The sequence below is a fragment of the Rissa tridactyla genome, chromosome 14, assembly GCF_028500815.1.
Source record: "Rissa tridactyla isolate bRisTri1 chromosome 14, bRisTri1.patW.cur.20221130, whole genome shotgun sequence".
In the NCBI taxonomy this organism is placed as follows: Eukaryota; Metazoa; Chordata; class Aves; order Charadriiformes; family Laridae; genus Rissa; species Rissa tridactyla.
This window is the reverse complement of record NC_071479.1, coordinates 14,453,218-14,473,604: the sequence shown is the minus strand read 5'-3', so window position 1 is coordinate 14,473,604 and position 20,387 is coordinate 14,453,218. Positions and strand designations below refer to the sequence as shown.

General features: G+C 53.7%; 1 protein-coding gene across 1 annotated transcript; it reads right to left on the bottom strand.

Annotated features, from left to right (window-relative positions):
• Positions 1 to 3,484: 3,484 nt before the first annotated feature.
• Positions 3,485 to 8,901, bottom strand: LOC128917654 (adenylate cyclase type 10-like; the record flags this gene model as incomplete). The annotated part of the gene is made up of 7 exons (XM_054221001.1): positions 8,743 to 8,901; positions 8,348 to 8,452; positions 7,431 to 7,462; positions 4,660 to 4,689; positions 4,425 to 4,546; positions 3,757 to 3,833; positions 3,485 to 3,666 (listed from the first exon to the last, which is right to left on the bottom strand). Coding segments are annotated over exons 1-7 (696 nt in total), but the record flags the coding sequence as incomplete, so codon positions are not given.
• Between the last annotated feature and the right edge of the window lie 11,486 nt (positions 8,902 to 20,387).

Genomic DNA, 20,387 nt, shown 5'->3' with positions numbered 1-20,387 from the left:
CAAGGTCAGACCCAGACAAGCTCAGGAGAAGGCCTTCTCAACGTCCACAGGGGCCTCTGGCTCTCACCTTGACACCAAAAATGTCATTGAGGAGGCAGTAGCTGCTCTCTTCGATTGTCCCTTGCAGCTTTGTCTTCAGCACGCGCTGCCTGTCGCCGCGCGATTCACAGTCCTGGAGGCCCAGGGCCCTGGCCATCAGCATGCGGATGGCAGAGAAGGGCTGCCTCATGTCGATCTCCAGCAGTTCCAGGGCAACCACCCTGCGGTGCAAAAGCAAAAGGCACTGAGATTCCCCACAGCCCCAGCCTTCTAAGACAAGAGGGGCGGAGGTGCCCTTTGGGGGGAGCTCTTCAGCCCCCCCATCTCCAAGCGCTTCCCACAGAAGGCCAAGCCTTTCCCTCCTCGTACGAGAAAGGGCACAGAGGGGCAGTTGCTGCCAAGCCAGCGGGAGAGCCGGGTCCAGAGCCTGTGTCTCTGCAGCGCCGGCCTAGGTCTCCCTACGTGCCCCCTGCAGAGGAACTCACGGGGCTGAGAGGCAAGAACGGAGCAAGTGGTGGGTTTGCCTTTGGGCTCCAGACCTTATCGGTCTGCCTGCCAGAGCACAGGCCCCCGTGCTCCTCCTGGGAAACACGCCGAGGGCGAGCAGGGCTTCTGAGACAGGCAGCCCTGCTGTCTCTGGGGTCTGGAGTGGGATGAAAAGCACTGAGCTTGGGCTCTTTCCTTCTATCTGCGCCTGACCCAGGGGTGAAGGAGGAAAGGCCGTGGCTCCAGAAGCCACCTCCAACTCCCCAAAGAGGCAGAGGCGGGAGCGGAGCACGCAGGTGCTCCCAGGCAGTGTCTCCAGGAGGCTCTGTCGGGAGGCTGCAGTCCAAGGGCCAGGTACCCTGGCAGAGGGGCTGGAGCGTTCCACAGCTGTCAGGGGATGGGCAGGGGCAGCGTCGCAAAGCTACAGGTGGAAAACCTGTACCTGTGGCCAGCATCCTGGCCTAGAGAGGCCAGTTCAGCAAGTAAGTGGCTCTTTCCACAGCCCATCGTGCCCTCAACCGCCAGGATGTTCCTTTGGCCTGAATCCCTATAGGCGTTCAAGCAGCTGACAAAGAGGTCAGTCTCCTGCTTCCGACCTGCGAAGACAAACCAGAGAACGAGCTGCTGGGGGCGTGCTGAAAAGCAAAGAGCCGTCCCTTTTGCGGGCACCCTCCACCGCAGCTTCCCTCCCCGCTACCACATCGGCCAGCCTGCCGGCACCCAGGCCTCCTTCCCACCTCCTCGTCCACGCTTGGGCACCTCTGCCTTCCTCAGAGCAGTCACGGGGCCACCTGCTTGCCTGCCCCACAGCGCAGCCCCCTCGCCCTCTCCCCTATCCCACAGGCACGGAGATTCTGCCGGCCCCATGCGACTCCCCGCAGCGATCCAGCACGAGACTGTAAGGGATGACTGCAGCCGGTTCAGGCAGCTGCGTCCCAAACAGACTCAAAGCATCTCCTCGCTGTGCCGTGAGCTGCACAGCACCTCCCAGTAGCTAAGGCAGCGTCGTCAGTCCCGTTCTGGTTTGGTCCGGGCTAGAGTTAATTTTATTCAGCAATAGCCTGTACAGGTCTATGTTTTGTATTTGTGACCAAACATCGCTGTTGATAACACAACCAGGTTTTAGTTATGGCTGAAGAGCGCCTGCGCAGCGTCGAGGCCTTTTCCATTGCTCACGCTGCCCCGCTGGCGAACAGTCTGGGGGTGCACAAGAAGCTGGGAGGCGGCACAGCCGCCACAGCCGCCACAGCTGACCCCAACTGCCCAAAGGCCTATTCCAGACCATACAACGCCGTGCTCAGCAAGAAAATCCGGCGGAAAGGAGGAAGGGGGGACGTTCGGAGTGATGGCATTTGTCTTCCCAAGTCACCGTCACACGTGATGAAACCTTGCTTTCCTCGAAATGGCAAGACGCCTGCCCGCCCATGGGAAGCAGTGGATGAATGCCTGATTTTGCTTTGGGCGTGTGTGCAGCTTTTGCTTTCCCTATTAAGCTGTCTGTATCTCAGCGCACCAGTGCTCTCACTTTAACCCTTCCGATTCTCTTCCCCATCCCACTGTGGGGAGCGAGTGGCTCTGTGGGGCTGAGCTGCCAAGCGGGGTTAACCCACAACAGGGCCCAAAACATTCGGCAAGACCCCGAGTGAATACAGGCATCCCCTGCCTCCTGACATTTCCGTGTCTTCGCCCAGATGCTGCCAAGAAAGCAGCTCTGAGGAGTAGAAGGAGGAGAACCCACCGTCAAAACTCTCCATCGATTTGGCAGAAGGAAATCTCTTTCCTGACCCCAAAGACAGGGATCAGTTTAGCCCCCAGGCTGTGAGCAGCTCCACAGTTGAAAGCAACCTTCCTACCAGCTCTGGAAGACAGCAGGGAGCAGCAGGCGCCCCACCTCGTTTTCCACCCAAAGATATCAAGCAAGCAGAGACCAAGACAGGCGGCGCTTTCTTAGGGCTGCTGCAGGCAACACCATCCCTGGTAAAAGCCTCTCCCTTCCCAGCAAGGCACTAAAAGTTACCAAGGGGAAGAACCTGGGCTTCAGAAGAGCAAGGCGTTCTCCACCTACCCAGCAAGGGGACGTACTCCGACCTCTTCTTGGTAAGACCCACGCCAAAGATGCTACAAGCAGGGGAAAAGACAACACAAGTCAATGAGATGGTGAGAAGCCAGGGGACCTAGAGAAGCAGCCTGGCGTGGTAGGGAAGGAGGTGCTCCTCGGGTACCGGCTTTTCTCTGGAGCAGGCTGTTATCCCCTGCACGCTTTCCCAGCCAAAGTTCAAGCTGACACGCTACGACAGCTTCAAGCGTAAAGAAGCCCAGCGGCCACGGTGGGACAGAAGAACATATCAAGAGTCCATCCCCAGAGGCCAAACCCAGAGAAACAGGAGAAGACACGTGAAAGAAGCCAGGGCGTGCTGTTGGCTGGGAGACAGCTTTACCACTTTGGCCAAGAACACCAAGCGTCTTTGAAAGGGGGACTTGTGTCCCTGAAGGGCTTGGGACGCCAAGCACCTGGCACCTTTGGCTCAAGTCTTCCCGCAGTCTCAAAGAGACGGCAGTGGTAACCTTCAAACCGTCCTCTAAAGGGAAGGTGAAATCCTGGCCCAGAAGAGCTGAGATTTCTGCAGGAAGACCAGAGGAAGAGTGTCCCGATGGTCCACGTTTCCCCATGGGGACTAGACTGGCCCAAAGCTTCCTGCTCGGAGCAGCTGGGACAGAAAACTCCTTGGGTCAGCATTCCCAGGGCACGTGGTGGAGCAAGCACAGCACGGAAAGCACAGCCCAAAGCCCTTTAGACCCAGCCCACAAGGCCAGGTTGTGTCTACCAAGACAGACAAACCTTCCCCATCCCTGTGGTTTCACTCCTGCTCTCTCAGCAGCTGGAGACAGCAGGGGAGAGGGGCAAAAAGCCTGCCACGCCAGGGCTTCCGACCGTCTCAGAGGACACTCACCTCTCCTCGGTGACCCCCACGTATTGATAGACAGGGCCAGGCTGGCTGAGGCCTTTCATCTCTCTCTCCGGCAGCTCCTTGAAGTAGGAAGCGGGCAGCCGGGAGGCGGCGTAGGTCACTGCATCACAGGACACCAGCCCAGGGTAGTGCACCATCATCCGGGCAGCCAAGTTCACCTTCTGGCCAAGGACTGCCAGAGGGAGAGCACGCGTTAGAGAGAGAGAGCATGCGTCGGTGTGGCCCGTGCCGCCAGCCCCGCGGCACCCTTCCAGGCCAATACCTGTGTATTCGTGTCTCAGCGGGTGGCCAGTGACTCCGCAGAACATCGTCCCTCTGGTAACTGCCACAGACATTGTCCTGGCACACAGAGAAACAGCAGGGCTTGAGCAGCGCCCCAGGCGCAGTCCTGCCCGCCTGGCTTCATCCCTTCCCACACCTCCCCTCGGTGCCAGCCTGGGCCACCGGCTGTGCTGCCCTGCCAGCGTGGGTCTCGGGGACGTGGAGAGCTCAGGGGTGCAACATCTGCAGGTTGCAAGGGACAAGGGGCAGGGGCAGAGCACGGGCAGGGCCACAGCCCTCTTGTGAGCAAAGAGAGAGGGAAGAAGGCGCCCGCCATGTCACCGCCTGGCGATGACAGCCACTTGGGATCAGGTGGCTGGGCCCCATCCCCGTTCATGGGGCAGTGGCCCAGAAGGGCCTGCCTCTGGCCGCAGCGGCCTCTGGCCCTCACGAGGGCTCTTTCCAGCACGGTGGCCAGCAGAGTGTGCTTGGAGGGACTCCGTCTGGCTGCCGTGGGCTGAGCCCAGGGGTTGCCTGCACCTCGCAGGGCACTGCCTCCTTCCTGCCAGGGACAAGGGAGAGCAAGCTAGAAGGCACATCTCTTTCTGGGAAGCCCCCTTGCGCCGTCCCAGGCAGCATGCACCCCGCCGACCCCCGCCACACACTCACTCTGTTTCCTTGAGCATGGTGGAGCACGAGTTGAAGATCTCCAGAGCACTCTGCAGGGCGTGAAGGCTCTCGCAGGGCAGCTTGTTTCCAGGGAGTCCCAGCACGCAGAGGAACGTGCAGCCCTGCCCAGGACAGATGTGGAACATGTTGCTACAGCGCCTAAGAGGGAGTCTCTCCCTCGCGCTCACTGCCCACCCTCTGGCGCTGGGGGAGGCCACCGTTCCCCCCCACTCACTTTATCACACAGGAGGACTTTGTTGATGTGGCCCTTGTGAGGAGAGAGGATTTCTAGCATCACCCTGCTGGCCTCCTTGAGGACGGTGCTGAGATGCTCTGAGCTGGTACCTGCAGCAAGCTGCAGCTGGACAAAGATGCAGGTGACTGGCCGTAGCTCAGAGAGGAGGTCCATGGGCAGTCCTGCATCGAGCTGGAAGACAAGAGCACGACGGCTTCACCAGCCTGCTCTCCCGGGCTCTTACTGCCCACACCAGTACCGAGGGAGAGCAGGCGTGCTGGCGATAGCGGGTAATAGCAGAGGAAGGGATAAATCCTCCTCTCAGTGCAAAAGGGCGGGCAGGCCGCCCAGCCTGCGGCAGGCAGACGCCGAGTCATAACACAAATGACAAAGGAGAGAAGGCTGCTCCGCTAACACGCCATCTGGGGACCGGTACGGACATGAGGGGAGACCCTCAGGGATGCTCCAGGGACTTCAGGGGAATCTCCCTTTTATCCCACCGTTGTGTCCGTGGCACACCCAGAACCATAGCCATGGAAAAGACAGAGGGACAGGAGTCCTCCTCCTGCCACCCATGTCTCTCTGAGGACAACGCAGACAATGGTGCAGCACCGGTGCCCCCGGGCTCAGTTTCCCTGCGTTGTCATCGCAGGGCGCATTTTCTTTGACTGGTCTGTTCCCGTAAGAGCTCCATCTCTGCAAGGCACCACTTCTTCTGCCCTCCGAAAATGCAGCCCCCAGCAGCGGTGGCCTTGCCGTACCTTCCCGAGAGCAGCGACTGGTATGTACTTCCTAAGCACATCCTTGGCGTTCAGGTCACTGGGCAAGAGAAGAGCAGGCCTCATGGCACCTGAGGAGAGAAAAGGCAGGTGGTCGCTGGGTGGACGGGACTACGAGCCATTGCAAAGCAGGGCCTGGCCCTGGAACCGGGGGAGAAAGAGTCTTCTGCGCTTGCTCATGTTGCCACCTCCAGATGCTGAGGGCAGAGCTCTCCCCTGGAAGGAGGAGGCGGCAGCAGCCACCGCCCTGGGAGGCCCAACAGCCTGAGTGCTAACGGACAGAGGGAAGAGGGAGGAGGTGGTTCCTCTCTGGCCCCTGAAGCAGCAAAGCCCCACCTTTCGGGACAATCACAGAGCAAGGGGAAGTGGGCACTCACCTTCCCTTTTTGAGCGGTGTCTCACTGGGTCTTGTACGAGCTTGCGTAAGGCGTCTTGGCATTCGGACCAAGGCATCGGATCCATGCCCGTCACCTGAAGACACACAGAATGAAAGCACTGCCACTGGCCTCCCCAGGACTCCCAGGGGACAGAGCCTGCCCTCCACCGTCACTGCCCAGAGAAGGGGAGAAGTAGCCCACCTGGCTGGATGGGACAGCAGTGCTTCCTCAGAAGCACCGGAGCTGGACAGCCATTCTCCAAGCATGCCCATCTCCAAGCAACCACAGCTCCATGGCCCACAGAGGACATTGCTGCTGGGGCTCAAACCCTCCCAGCGCCTCCTGACCCCTCAAAGCAAGAAAGCCCAGCCCACGGTTACCCTTGAGATGGAAGGACAAGACCTTCCCCTGCCTGCCCGCTTTCCCACCTACAACTCTCTCCACATTCATCTCCTCAGCCTTCCGACACCTCCCTCCTTCATGGCCAGGCCCAGGCCCTCAGAATGGCTCTCGAGGCCGTCCCATCCACCTGCCTGCACAGCTCTTGTGCCTGCGAGATGCTTGGTCCTCAGCCGGTGCTGCTCACAGAGCTCCCAGCAGGTGGCTGAGAGGACAACTTCACCTGCACCCGCAACCTCTTCGGCGTCACGAACTTCAGCCAGGCACGGGCCAAAAATGCAGAAGTGTTGCCAGCTCTCATCTCCGAAAACCGGGAGGCTCATGGTCCCTGCAGAGATCCCTGGGGAGAAGGAGAAGCAGAACTGACACAGGAACATTTGGAACTCCACAGCCCCCAGCATCTCGGCTGCTCAGAAGCTCCTCTGAAGCCCAGCGGGGAGACGGGCATTACGGAGGGGTAGAGCATCCTCCCTCCTCCTGGGGGAGACGCTGACACGAGTCCCTAAAACAGGCGTCTAGAAATAGACGAACCGAGTTGACATTGAGAATGTGTTGAGTGCGCCAGGCGTCATCCCCAGCTGCCTGCCCCAGAAGCCCAGCAAACCAGAAGCACCCTGTGGCATGGCAGAGTGCCACACAGCTGCGTCTGGCACAGCGCCCGTACCTATCTTCAGTTGGATCTTCTGCCCCACATCTGTGTCACGCCTTCCGTACTTCTTCTGGATCTGCTGGCTACAGTGCAGCACCAGGCTGATGGTCCTGGCCACCTCCTGGGGTGGTGTTCTCCACAGCACCAGCACAGCATCTCCTGGGGAAAGGGAGGGAAAGTAAAGGCTCTGCCGAGACCTGACTCTCCCCGACCTACGGTCTGGTTCTGCAGAGACAGCAGAAACCAGCTGCTGTGCAGAGGAAGATGGGCTTGTGGGAGGCCATCGTCCTGGAGGACCATGTCCTGGGCACCGGGACACCTCTCCTATCCCGGGCCAGCCACAGCAGCAGACGGCTGGCAGCGGTGACACCCCCTGTCCCGAGCGCTCCTCTGCAGCTGCAGCACTGGAGAGAGGGCACTGCTGGAGGGGTGCGTGCGTGGCCAAAGAGCTGGCTCAAGGCGCTGCACAGAGCCTCTTGAGAAGGAGCGCAGAGCAAACGGCCGCCACAGGAGTTAAATGTTACAGCTCAGTGCCCGAGGTCATCGTCCCAAGAACCTACCAGCAAACTTCAAGATGTCTCCTCCAAAAATCAGGAACTCTGTGGACAGAGGGAAGAAAAGGCAGAGTCATGTGGACACCTTCTTCCAGAAGCCACCGAGCAAGGCCCTCTGCCTGAGGGGAGCACCGGGGCAAGGGTGCACTGTGGGGCACAGCTCAGGAAAGCACCGCTCCGGCCTCTCTCCCAGGCTCATGGTGGTCACAGCCCTTGTACCCGCACAGCAGGCAGGGAGGCAGGGCCTCCAGATGCCACCAGACCTCAGAAAGATGAAGGCTGGAAGGTACCTCTGGGGTCCATCTGGTCCAAGCCCGCTGCTCAAGCCCGGCTGCACAGAGCCAGCTGACCAGGACGGTGGCTGATGGTTTCAGAATAGCTCTAAGGAGGGAGACTTCACAAGCTCCCTGGGCAACCTCTGCCAGTGCTCAGTCACCCTCACAGTCGAAAAGTGTTTCCTGATGCACAGAGGGAACCTCCTGTTCCACTCTGGGCACCACTGGGGAGAACCTGGCTCTGTCCTCTTTGCACCCTCTCTTCAGGTTGTAGGCACGTTTCTAAGGTCCCCCCCGCAAGCCTTCTCTTCTCCAGGCAAACCAGGCCCAGCTCTCTCAGACTTTCCTCATAGCACAGACGCTCCAGACCCTGGAGCACTTGCTGGATGCCCTCAGCCTGCTCTGGGCCCTGACGCAGCACTGAGACGGCTGTTCACGCCAGAGGCACCGAGGTGGCTGCTAAGAAAGTGGGTGCCTCCTCGGCCGCAGCGGGGAGCAGAAAGGACCCGTGCTGGTGCTGACCCGCCAGCAGACCCTGGCTGCGCTCACTGTTCCTCACAGAAAGCCCCAGCCCTTCCAAGGAGGCAGGACCAGGCTGCCTCCACCCTCCACCATCACGGCGCGATGCCACACAGTCCTGCAGCACGGCTCCTACCCTCCAAAATGTCGCACAGGTACTCATTGAGCGTTTGCGCCAGCTCATCAGTGCCTCTGTCCACGCCGCTCCTCTGCACGAATTTCTCGGTCAACGCAGTGAAACCTGGAACAGGGACATCCAGAAATCAGGAAATGCCCATGTGGGCCAAAAGACCTGGCAGCTGTTTCCACGATGCCCGGCCCGAGAGCCTGTAGGGGACACCTTCCCGTGCCAGCTCCGCACTGGTGGCAGCCATGATGGACCGCCCAAGGTCACCCATCCCGCTCTCTGTGGGCGTCCCAACAGAAGACCTCAGCAGTGACAAGATGACCACTCTGTCTGAGGGGCTCCAAAGGGCCTGCTGTGTCCCCACATGGCTCATGTCCGTGGCTGCTCCTCCCTGCTCCCCCCACCTGAGATATCCGCAAAGAGCAGCACTCCGTGGACACTCTGAGCGGTGTCGTTGCTCCTGAGGGAGCTATCAGCAAGGAGCGAGGGGAGGAAAGCGACTGCTTTCTGCAGGTCCCCGTAGTGACGATTCCTCTCCCAGGCAGAAGCCATCGTCAGCGCCCTGTGGCACACGGGGTACCTCAGGAGAAGACGGCCGTGCCCAGCCGGGAGGAGGACGAGGACCTCACTGCACAGTGCAAGCTGCACACTGGGCCCGGGGCCTCTGTGCGGGGCGACTAGCCCTCCGCCTTCCCGGGGTGGTCACAGTCACCAGGCGGCGGCCTCCTCTGCAGGTCATCGCTTGCCCGGCAACTCACCTCACGCATCACAATCGGCTCGCAGTGACATCTTCCGTCTGTCACCGCCATTACCCGGTGTCCTGCTGTGAGCGACACAGCACTAACTTCTCTTGTAATGCTGGGGAAAACTGCACTTCTAGAACTCTCTTGTCTGAATTTGGGAAAATATGTACTTCATAGCCAGCTAGCCTATGGGGGATTAGCGGTCTCGGTGCTTTTAAGCCTTCCCAGGTGTAGAAATGAGGACTTGAGGCACTTGACCCAGGCTGGCCCACAGCATTATTTCATACCACGAAATAATTTCATACCATGAAATAATTTCATCCTTAGAGAGAGAGCTTTTTATTTTCGTCTCCTTCTAGATACAGAAATTAATATTATTTTTCAATAGCTATCAAAAGAAGAGCTTGTTCTCTATTCCAGTGCCTCACACCCAGAGTTACAGGTTTGAACGTTTTTTAAACACTGCGACCCCCGCCCAACTTCCAGACATTTTGGGGCCGTGACCCACCTCTTTTGGGGGGAACTCAGCATAACCCGCACTTCCCCCCTCGCCTGCTCCTCCGCCATGTGGGCCGGGGGACGGAGAGACAGGGAGAGACGAGGTGGGCGGAGGGGGAATGGTGGGGGTGGCAGAGCCGGCAGTACCTGGCCATCCCGGCCACCGCCGTCTCGCCCCAGCAGGCCTTTGCCACCGGCCAGAGCGGCCTGGAGCATCGGCGAGCCGTCCTGGCGCCGGAGAACATGGGCCACATTCTCTCGGCACTCGCTTTCCCACCCCGCCTCCAGAGCCAAACTGCTCAAAACTCATCCCTTTCTATGGAATTTAAAAAATCACTCAGTGCTGCAACATCCCACTTCTTTTTCTTTGTTGAAAAGGAAACAGCCTCCAGGTTTTCTGCTGAAAAACTCCCAGTCCTCCCAGCTGGCAGGGCTGCCGCTGACTCCAGCCTTACTGGGAGGCCCGTCTTGGTTTCTGGAAGGCAGCCGGTTTCCCTTTGGAATCGTTAAGGGCTAGATAAAAACGTTCCTTTGAGGTTTATTTTGAAAAATACAAGCCTTGAGAAGCCCAAGGAGAACGTTCCCACACGCCTTCTGCTTTGGGGACAGGAGTTTATCGAGGCCCAGACCTGAGGATTGGTCCTTTCAAGAGAAAAACAGAACCAAAATATAGATTATTTTTCTTTCCACTGGACATGAATATTCAGCAAAAATTAAACAAAGTTATCAAAATCTGGTGGCTCGGAAACAAAAAAATCAGCCTTTTTTATACTGTTGGGAGAGACAAGATGCCTTTCTTTCCATTTCCTTCCTTCAACTAATCAAACCCTCCATGTTCCCTCCCAAATGCCATGTTAATTTATGCAAATAAGCACCAATTAATAAAATAAACATGCAACGGGTGCTTTAAATACGACCGAGATGCCTTGCCCAGAGCAAGGACTAGTCCCTGCAGAGAGCGAGCAACCAGTGCTCCCCCAAACTGACCGTCGAGTCACAAGGTCTCGCTTGTGTCTAGAGATCCAGCCGTGGTTGCTACCCGGTCGAAGGCTGCTGTTAAAAAAACTGTGGGCACCCAGACAGAGGCCCCACGCAAACATATGGGCAGCCAGGCCTCTGGCTGCAAAGAGTGCCGGAGCCTGGCACTCGCCATGGAGGGCAGCAGAGACAACACTTGTGTCAGATGTGAACAGGTAAATGATCTGCTCATTCTGGTGGCTGAGCTGAAGGAAGAAGTGGAGAGGTTGAGGAGTATGAGAGAATGCGAGAGGGAGAGTGACTGGTGGACCCGCTCCCTGAGAGAAAGGGAAGAGGGTGAGGCCCCACACAAGTCAGAGGACCCCCTCCCCTCTCGTCACCAGGCAATAGGAGGGGATCGCAGAGACGAGGGGGAATGGAAACCGGTCCCTGCGCGGGGAAGCAGGAGAATGCCCTCCCGGCCCCTCCCACCTTCCCAGTTACCTTTGCAGAACAGATATGAAGCCCTGCAGGAGGAACTGGCTGTTGGAGAGGAGGATGATACACCCAGGCCAGGAACGTCAGAAAGACCAAGTCGCCATGGACCCAGCATCACAGCTGGCTCCAAAAGGAAAAGCAGACGGGTCATTGTGGTGGGTGACTCTCTATTGAGGGGGGCGGAGGGGCCAATATGCCGTCCAGACCCACTTCACAGGGAAGTCTGCTGCCTCCCTGGGGCACGGGTCAGGGATGTGTTAGGCAAACTTCCGGCCCTAGTAAACTCCTCTGACTACTACCCCCTCTTAGTATTTCAGGTGGGTAGTGACGAAGTGGGTAGGAGGAGCCCAAAATCGATTAAAAGAGATTTTAGAGCCTTGGGGCGACGGCTTAAGGGGTCAGGAACACAAGTTGTATTCTCCTCTATCCCTTCAGTGGCAATCATGAATGAGGAAATTAACAGGAAGAGGCAACAGGTCAACCCGCGGCTCCGGGACTGGTGTTATTGGCAGGGCTTTGGGTTTTTTGATCACAGGCTGCTATATGAGTCACCTGGCCTGCTGGTGGCAGGTGGGACGCACCTGTCCCAGAAGGGGAAAAGAATTTTGGGGCAGGAGTTAGCAAGGCTCATTGACAGGGCTTTAAACTAGATATGAGGGGGGAAGGGGAGACAACTGGGCCTGTCAGGAATAAATCCAAGGGAGGCATGCCAGGGCTTGAAGGATGGTGGGCTAGCGAGGACTCTCACTCTGACATTTCATTGGAGAGAAGGGATAGACGCTTAGAAATCATGGAAGCACCTGAAAGGGGTCTGGTGGGAAATGGGGCCCACACTCACAAAAAGGTGCTGGAGTCATTAGCACATCTGAAGTGCATCTATACCAATGCACGCAGTATGCGCAACAAACAGGGGGAGCTTGAAGCCATGATGCACCAGGGAAACTATGACACAGTGGCTATCACAGAAACGTGGTGGGATGCCTCACATGACTGGAGTGCCACAATCGATGGCTACAAGCTCTTCAGGAGGGACAGACAGGAAAGGAGAGGTGGAGGAGTGGCCCTGTATATTAGAGAATGCTACGAGAGCTCAGAAATCGAGTATAGTGATGACGGGGTGGAGAGCGTTTGGATTAGGTTAAGGGCCGATAAAGCTGCTATCGCTGTGCGAGTCTGCTATAGACCTCCCAACCAAAGCAGTGAGGCGGACGAAGCTTTCTATAAGCAGCTGGGGGAAATCTCGCGATCACTTGCCGTTGTTCTTGTGGGGGACTTTGACCTCCCGGATATCTGCTGGCAATACAGCACAGCTGAGAGGGAACAATCCGGGAGGCTCCCGGAATGTGTGGAAGATAACTTCCTCACACAGCTGGTAAGTGAGCCCACCAGGGAAGGTGCCCTCCTGGACCTGCTTCTTGTGAAGAGGGAAGAACTTGTAGGGGAAGTAAAGGTTGGTGGCCGTCTAGGGCACAGTGATCGTGAGATGATCGAGTTTCTGATTCTTGAGGAAACAAGGCGAGGGGTTAGTAAAACTGCCACCTTAGACTTCCGGAGGGCAAATTTTGACCTGTTCAGAAGACTGCTGGACAAAGTCCCTTGGGAGGCTGCCCTGAAGGATATAGGAGCCCAGGAAGGCCGGACGTACTTCAAGAGAGAAGTCTTAAAGGCACAGGAGGAGGCTGTCCCTGTGTGCCGAAAAACAAGTAGGCGGGGAAGGAGACGGGCCTGGCTAAATAGGGACCTTTGGCTGGACCTCAAGAACAAAAGGAGAGTCTATGACCTCTGGAAGAGGGGGCAGGTCTCTCATGAAGACTGTAAGGATATAGCGAAGCTATGCAGGGAGAAAATTAGGAGAGCCAAAGCGCAGCTCGAGCTCAACCTCGCTACAGCTGTTAAGGATAACAAAAAATGTTTCTATAAATTCATTAACAACGAAGGGAGGATTAGGGAAAATCTCCCTCCCTTACTGGATGCAGAGGGAAACATAGTCACAAAGGCTGAGGAAAAGGCTGAGGTGCTCAATGCGTACTTTGCCTCAGTCTTTAGCAGTGGAACTAACTGTTCCCTGGGCACCCAGCCTCGTGAGCTGGGAGACAGGGAGGGGAAGCTGCACGAGGCCATCGCAATGAAAGAGGAAGTGATCTACGACCTGCTACGCCGCTTGGATGCGCACAAGTCTATGGGACCGGATGGGTTACATCCAAGAGTGCTGAAAGAGCTGGCAGACGTGCTCGCCAAGCCACTTTCCGTGATCTACCTGAAGTCATGGCTAACTGGGGAGGTCCCAACGTGTGGGAGGATTTTTAGTACAAAGGGGTCATCCTGTGAACACTCCAAGCACCGAAGAATTGTTAACAACTGTGTAGGCCTTGTAAGTTTGAAGGTTATGTGAAAACATTGTAGCGGTGTTAGAAATGCTGAGACAAACAAGATAGGAGAAAGTGTGCTGAACTCAGCGTGCAAAATGCAGAACTTCGCCCAGGATATAGGAGGGGTGATTGTTCGCGTGGACAGATGTTTTAAGGCAATTATAATACGTTGCTTACTGCATGTACAGCTCATGCAACCAATCAGCAAATTGTCGGCGCGTGATGCGGAATCAGAATGTCTATAATAACTGAGCTATCTGTGCAATAAAGTGGCATTAACCTGATCATATTGGTCGTGGTGTTACTGTCCGAGCCTTCTGCGTCGACAAGTGGCGCCCGAACAGGGACCCTCAAATCGGTGTTGGGATCAGCGAATACCCGATGAGCAACCAACGGACGGAAGGGGCAGAAGAAGCCGGTCGATAGGTGAGTGCTGCCCCGGCACTCGGGAAGACGCTAGCGCATCAAGTTAGGGAATCTCACTCTGGCCAAGCGAGCGGCCGGGGAGGAGATGTGGTCTATGCACTCCAAAGAAGAAGAGGCGGTAGTTAAGCTCCTCCAACATATACTCTCTACGAGAGGACTGAAGTATGATACGCCTACCTTGAAGGCGCTCTTAGCATGGGCGCGGGATAAAGGACTTATCCCCACTGTTGCTGCCGCTTTTGCTCAAGATACGTGGGCTAAAATAGGAGCGGTGTTGTGGGATGAAGTAAGTAAAGGATCCAAGGAGGCACAGAAACTCTCCACCGTGTGGAGGTTAGTATCAGAGACTTTGAAAACAATGCAGGCAGAACGTGCTGCGGCCGCCTCTGCCTTTGCAGCATTAACACCCAGAGTTAAGGATGTTTCCCCCACGAGCCTTTCTTTTGGGGGATCGCCAGAAGCTGTCGTCCCTCAACCCCGGGGCTGCAGAATAACACAGGGGAATGTAGTGAGTCATGCCGTTACTGCCCCGAGCCAGCCTACTCCCGCTACAGACCCTCTTGAGACGCCTGTTTATGAAAGTGGAAAAGAGGAAGAAACTACGTTTCCTCCTCCCCCTCCCAAAGACACTGTTGTCGAAAGTACCGAAGGAGACCGCCCTGAGGATTCCAGGGATCAGCCAACGCCATACCCTCCTCTGCCGCCCTCTACTCCGCCATCACCTGGCAGCAGCACTAGAGTACCACCTGGTGGACTGACAGACCTTCAATTCTGGGAGCTGTTAAAAAAGTTGGAAGCGTTGGAAGCTCGTCTAGACGATCAATCCAGTTCACGAGCTCCTCCAGCTTACCCTGCTCCTTTGCCACTGCCTCATCATGCCTTGTCGTGGCCGCCATTGTCGGGATTTGAGGGGCATGGGGGAGCGGTAGGAGGGGAGGAAGGATTGAAAAACCGATGGAGGGGAGAAATTAGAGACGCGGCAATTGAGGGCGTGTTTCTTGAGCCTATGGCGTTTCCGGTGTTTGCTAATGCTGGGGGTGGAAAGGATTGGGAACCGTTTGATTGGAAATTGTTAAAGGAGGCGAAACAGGCTGTTAGTTAATATGGACTAGGCTCTCCCTATACTAGGGCTATAGTGGAGCATTTATTTACTGCAAATTTACTCACACCACATGATTCAAAGCAGATTTCTCAAATGTTGCTCACCCCTTCTCAGCAGTTGCAGTTTTTCAGTGTGTGGCAGAACCTATGTGATCAGGCTGCTGCCACCCGGCGTCCTCAAGGTGATCCTTTGTATGGGGTACAGACACAGATGTTAATGGGGACGGGACCTTACGTTCGAACTGACTGGCAAGCTAATTTTGCTGTGGAGGTTTTGCAACTCAGTCAACAGCTAGCTCACAGGGCTTTGTTGGGGATTAGAGGGGAAAAAAACCCTCCTGCTTTTACAAATGTTCGCCGAGGACCTACGGAGCCTTATTCTGGGTTTGTTGATAGATTGCATGCAGCTATTTCTGCTCACCCTGACCTTGATGAGACCATGAAAGCTAAGTTTTTAGACTTACTTGCTTTTGATAATGCGAACGATAAAACCAAGAAAGCTCTTAGTACCCTACCTCGAGGCAGTACCACTGCTCAGCTGCTGGAAACAGCAGAACGGGTGCTTTCCCAAGAACAGGCTACCGTTATGGCTGCTGCTGTTGGAGCGGCGGTACGTCCGTTGGTGCAACAGCAATCAAAAGGAAAATGTAATAATAATGATAAGAAATGTTATAATTGCGGAAAATCAGGTCATTTTCGTAAAGAGTGCAGAAACGCAAGTAAGGGACAAGCGAGCGGGCAAGTAAGCTCCCCACGTCAGAGTGGAGGTAGATGGTGTGTGAATTGTCGAAGCGCCACCCATCATTCTGCGGAGTGTAGGCGATCGGGAAACCGGGTACCAAGCGCGATGCGTCCTCCTCGCACTATGACACAAGTACAGGAGGCGGTATAGGGTGCCTGGACCGTTGCGCCAGCGCCACTGCAGGAAGCATGGGAATGGACCTGGCAACAGCAGTAGATACCACTTTAGTCACAACGGCGGTCACTCTAATTGATTCAGATCAACGAGGACTGCTGGGCCATGGACTGAGTGCTCTGTTAATTGGGCGCTCCTCCGTGTCCCGTCAGGGCATTTTTATTGTATCGAGCCTTATTAACACTGATTATACAGGGATTATAAAGATTATGGTATATACGCTGACCCCCCCGATTACCATTCCTCAGGGGTCAAAAATTGCACAATTGATATTATTTCGATTAATGGTCCCGAGGTCGCTGCCAAAACAGAGGGGTGCCGGAGGTTTTGGCTCAACAGGGTCTCCTGACGTCTTGTTAGCTATTGATATTGCACGAGGCAAGCCTGAAGAAAAGGTGGTTGTGACGCATCCTTCAGGATCGTCTATTACCCTGACTATGTTGATAGACACAGGTGCTGATGTTACGATTGTGCCTATTTCTAGCTGGCCATCAGCGTGGCCCCTTGTTCCTGCTGCGACGAGTGTAGTCGGGGTAGGGGGTCCACAAAGGACAATGATCAGCCAAACTTTAGTTTCTTTTACATTTATGGATGGAACCGTAGTCTCAGTCAAGACATACGTGATGCAGCTACCTGTCACCTTGATAGGTAGAGATGTGCTTTCTCAGCTTGGGGCTCGACTTGTGACATCGCCTTTTTAGGAGCGGTCACGGTCGAGCAGCCAACATTGAAGCTCACCTGGACCACTACAAGTCCTGTGTGGGTGGACCAGTGGCCGCTAAAAGAGGATCGGCTGCATATTGTTCAAATGTTAGTACAGGAACAGTTGGAGGCAGGTCATATTGTACCCTCAACGAGCCCTTGGAATACCCCTATTTTTACTATTCCAAAAAAAAATCAGGAAAATGGCGCCTATTACATGATCTCCGAGCCATTAATGCGGTAATGCAGGATATGGGGGCATTACAGCCAGGTTTACTATCACCTGCGATGATACCAAAAGAATGGAACTTGTTTATTGTAGATTTAAAAGACTGTTTCTTTACTATACCGTTGCATCCGGAAGATGCAGAAAAATTTGCCTCTTCCGTGCCATCAACAAATAAGAAAGAACCAGCTAAGCGGTATCATTGGGTTGTTCTGCCACAAGGAATGAAGAATTCTCCCACCTTGTGTCGAATGTTTGTGGCCTGGGCCTTACGTCCGTTTAGGGAAAATAATCCATTTTTGCTTGTATATCATTATATGGACGATATTTTAGTGGCAGGCCCAAATTTGGATGTTGAAGCAACCTTGAAGGAGTTAACTGAAACCATAGAGCAAAAGGGTCTGAAAATTGCTCCTGAAAAGGTACAAAAGAATGCACCATGGCACTATTTGGGTTGGATTATTACTCAAAGTACTGTTAAGCCTCAAAAGATTCAGCTAACGACCAAAATTAAAACTTTAATGGATGTACAGAAATTAATAGGAGATATTCAATGGGTGCGATCCGTATCCGGTATCACCAATGATGACCTGGCTCCTCTGATGGCATTGCTAGGCACCTCTACACAGGCTGAAATTTGTCGGCAACTCTCACCAACTCAAGAAAAGGCTTTAGATTTCATTGTTCAAAAAATCATGACTGGGTGCGTGCAACGCTTAACAGGAGTTCCCCTACAATTGATTGTGATAAATTCTGGGTCTGGCAGAGAACATTTGATAGGTTTGTTAGTACAACAGGTCAATTGTACGGTGTCTATAATAGAATGGGGTTTTCTATCTTACCAACCTAAGAATACTGTCTGCACTCGTATATAAATGTTTGCAAACCTTATTATAAAGGGCAGATGTCGTATCGTTGACTTAACTGGACATGAGCCAGAGGTTATATACGTTCCAATTACCCAGAGTTATCTGGATTGGCTTCTCTCTTCCTCAGAGGTTTTACAATATGCATTAACGGATTTTTCCAGACAGATAACTAATGCCTACCCACTAATGAAATTTTTGCCATTAATTCGAAATCAAACTTTTGAAGAGACTCCACGACGTTCGAATTCTCCGGTGTCTGGACTCACGGTATTTACAGATGCCGGAAAGAAATCAAAAAGGGCGGTGGTTACCTGGTGCCTTAACGGACAATGGCACTCCAAAGTACTAAATGGTGTTTTACAAGATTCTTTACAGACTTTAGAACTACGGGCAGTGGTGTGGGCTTTTCAAAACTGGCAGAATGAACCGATTAATGTTGTTTCAGATTCTATGTATGTGGTCGGTACTGTTATGAGACTGGAACGATCGATGCTTCGATCTCTTCGAAATTCTGTCTTATATCAGTTATTGTTACAATTGTTACATTTGTTAAATCAGAGAACGTATCCTTATTTTATAGTGCACATACGTAGCCATCAGCCTGATTATGGCCTGGCCATTGGTAATAATCGTGCTGACCATTTGGTTGCAGCAACCTGGGAGAACTGTCAAACCGACTTATTTGAACAAGCTCGAGTGTCTCATGAATTTTTTCATCAATCGGCTAGAGTATTAGCAAGGCAGTTTAATTTACCTATTTCTGAGACATGTGGTATTGTGCAATCCTGTCCGGATTGCCAAGGAACTGGTTTTGGGCTTGGCCTGGGCGTGAACCCACGTGGGTTGCATTCCTTGCAATTATGGCAAACGGATGTTACCCATGTTCCTGAGTTTGGAGGGCTCAAATATGTCCATGTAAGCATTGACACCTATTCGCACGCCATCTGGGCCACAGCACAAACTGGAGAAATGGCCAAACATGTTATTAAGCATATGTGTGCAGCTATAGCAGTTTTGGGGGTACCCCAGGAAATTAAAACCAATAACGGACCTGCCTATGTTTCTCAACGATTTGCTAAATTCTGTACTCTATGGGGTATACGTAAACATACTGGAATTCCTCATTCTCCCACGGGACAGGCCATAGTCGAGCGTGCACACACTACGCTGAAGGCGCTTTTGCAAAAACAGAAAGGGGGAGAAATTACCTCTTCTTCTGCAGAACGCCTTGCAAAAGCTTTAGATGTATTGAACTGTTTGCGGTTAACTGGAGAACGTGACTCACCTCCAATAGTGATTCATCACATGTCATTACGGTCTGGTTTGCAAGCAACCACACCAGGACGGGTACAGTATAAGGACTGGCAATCAGGGCAATGGAAGGGTCCAGTGGAGATAAAAATGATTGGTCGCAGATATGCTTGTGTTTTGACAGATCAAGGTCCAAGATGGGTACCAGCACGTTGGATTAAGCCGTGGAGGGAACCTAAAATGCAAGAGAGTGGAACGCGAGACGGTGATATGACCACGTGAACTCACCACTCTGGCTCTCGCAGGCTTGGCAACTGTCATATGTCCAGCTTGTAGAGGGTGTGAACCGTGCGTTCTTTGCGAGTGTAACGAGTGCAAGAAGCAGCTCTATCAACGTGCCGGATTAGCAGGGTTTTGGTGTTCGGCTTGCCTGGAAGTTCAGTATGCAAGGATACAACAGGCTGTTCGTATAGCCATTTTAACAGGGCATGACGTCGACGAGAATCATAATCGTCGGTTAGCTTGGGAAACACATTGTTGTGTGAGAGCAATTTGGAAGTATCAGGATAACTATGATCCTTTAGTAGTCAAGTGTAGCAAAGATGTTTTAATACCCCACATTTGGAAGGTAAAACCGGAAGAGTGGGAGAAAACGAAGAAAAAGTGTGCAAGGCGATTTGGTTGGAAGCAAAAGGGAAAACCATAACGGCAACATGGGTTGGATAATTGGGATAATGATTATTGGTTTAGTGGGACCGGGAGTGGAAGGTATTACAAACATATCCCCTAGGCAGAACGTATGGGTAACATGGGCAAATCAGACAGGCAACTCGGCCTTTTGCTTATCCATGGCCACTCCATCAGATCCTTTCCGAACATGTTTGATTGGTTTTCCATTCCTGCGATTGGAGGATTTTGAAGGCTATGTATCCCAAGTCAATTTAACAAATAGTTTGCTGTTAGAATCAGAGCAGGTTAACGTCACTTGTAACCTGTTGTGAGGATCTGCAGACAGCTATTGGTGTCCAGAAGGAGTAGGACCCCTATTTCAAGGTCATCTCATTAATCATTTAAACCGATCATTTCCTCTCCCTTTGCAGGAATTGGATCTTTTGGGGTCACTTCCAGCAGTGGGACATCATGCTGGAAATAATACTGGCAGGCATATTGGCAACTTTAGCTTAGGATGTATCGAATTGGGAGGGCAAAATCCAGTATTATATAGAGGTTATGGGTTTAATATGACAGGTGCTCTCACTGGTATGCAAAATGTTACTCCCACTGTTTCATTTATTAAGAGTAATTATTGTCAAAACGGAGGTGCTGACCTAGGACTGTCGTATGGAGGGATTTGGAATAATGCATCTTTTCCTAAGCTACTTCCACCTGGGTATTTTTTGATATGTGGTGACCGAGCTTGGGGAGGCATCCCTAGTCGTTCAGTAGGAGGACCGTGTTATTTAGGCGGACTTACCTTGTTTGCTCCTGACAGG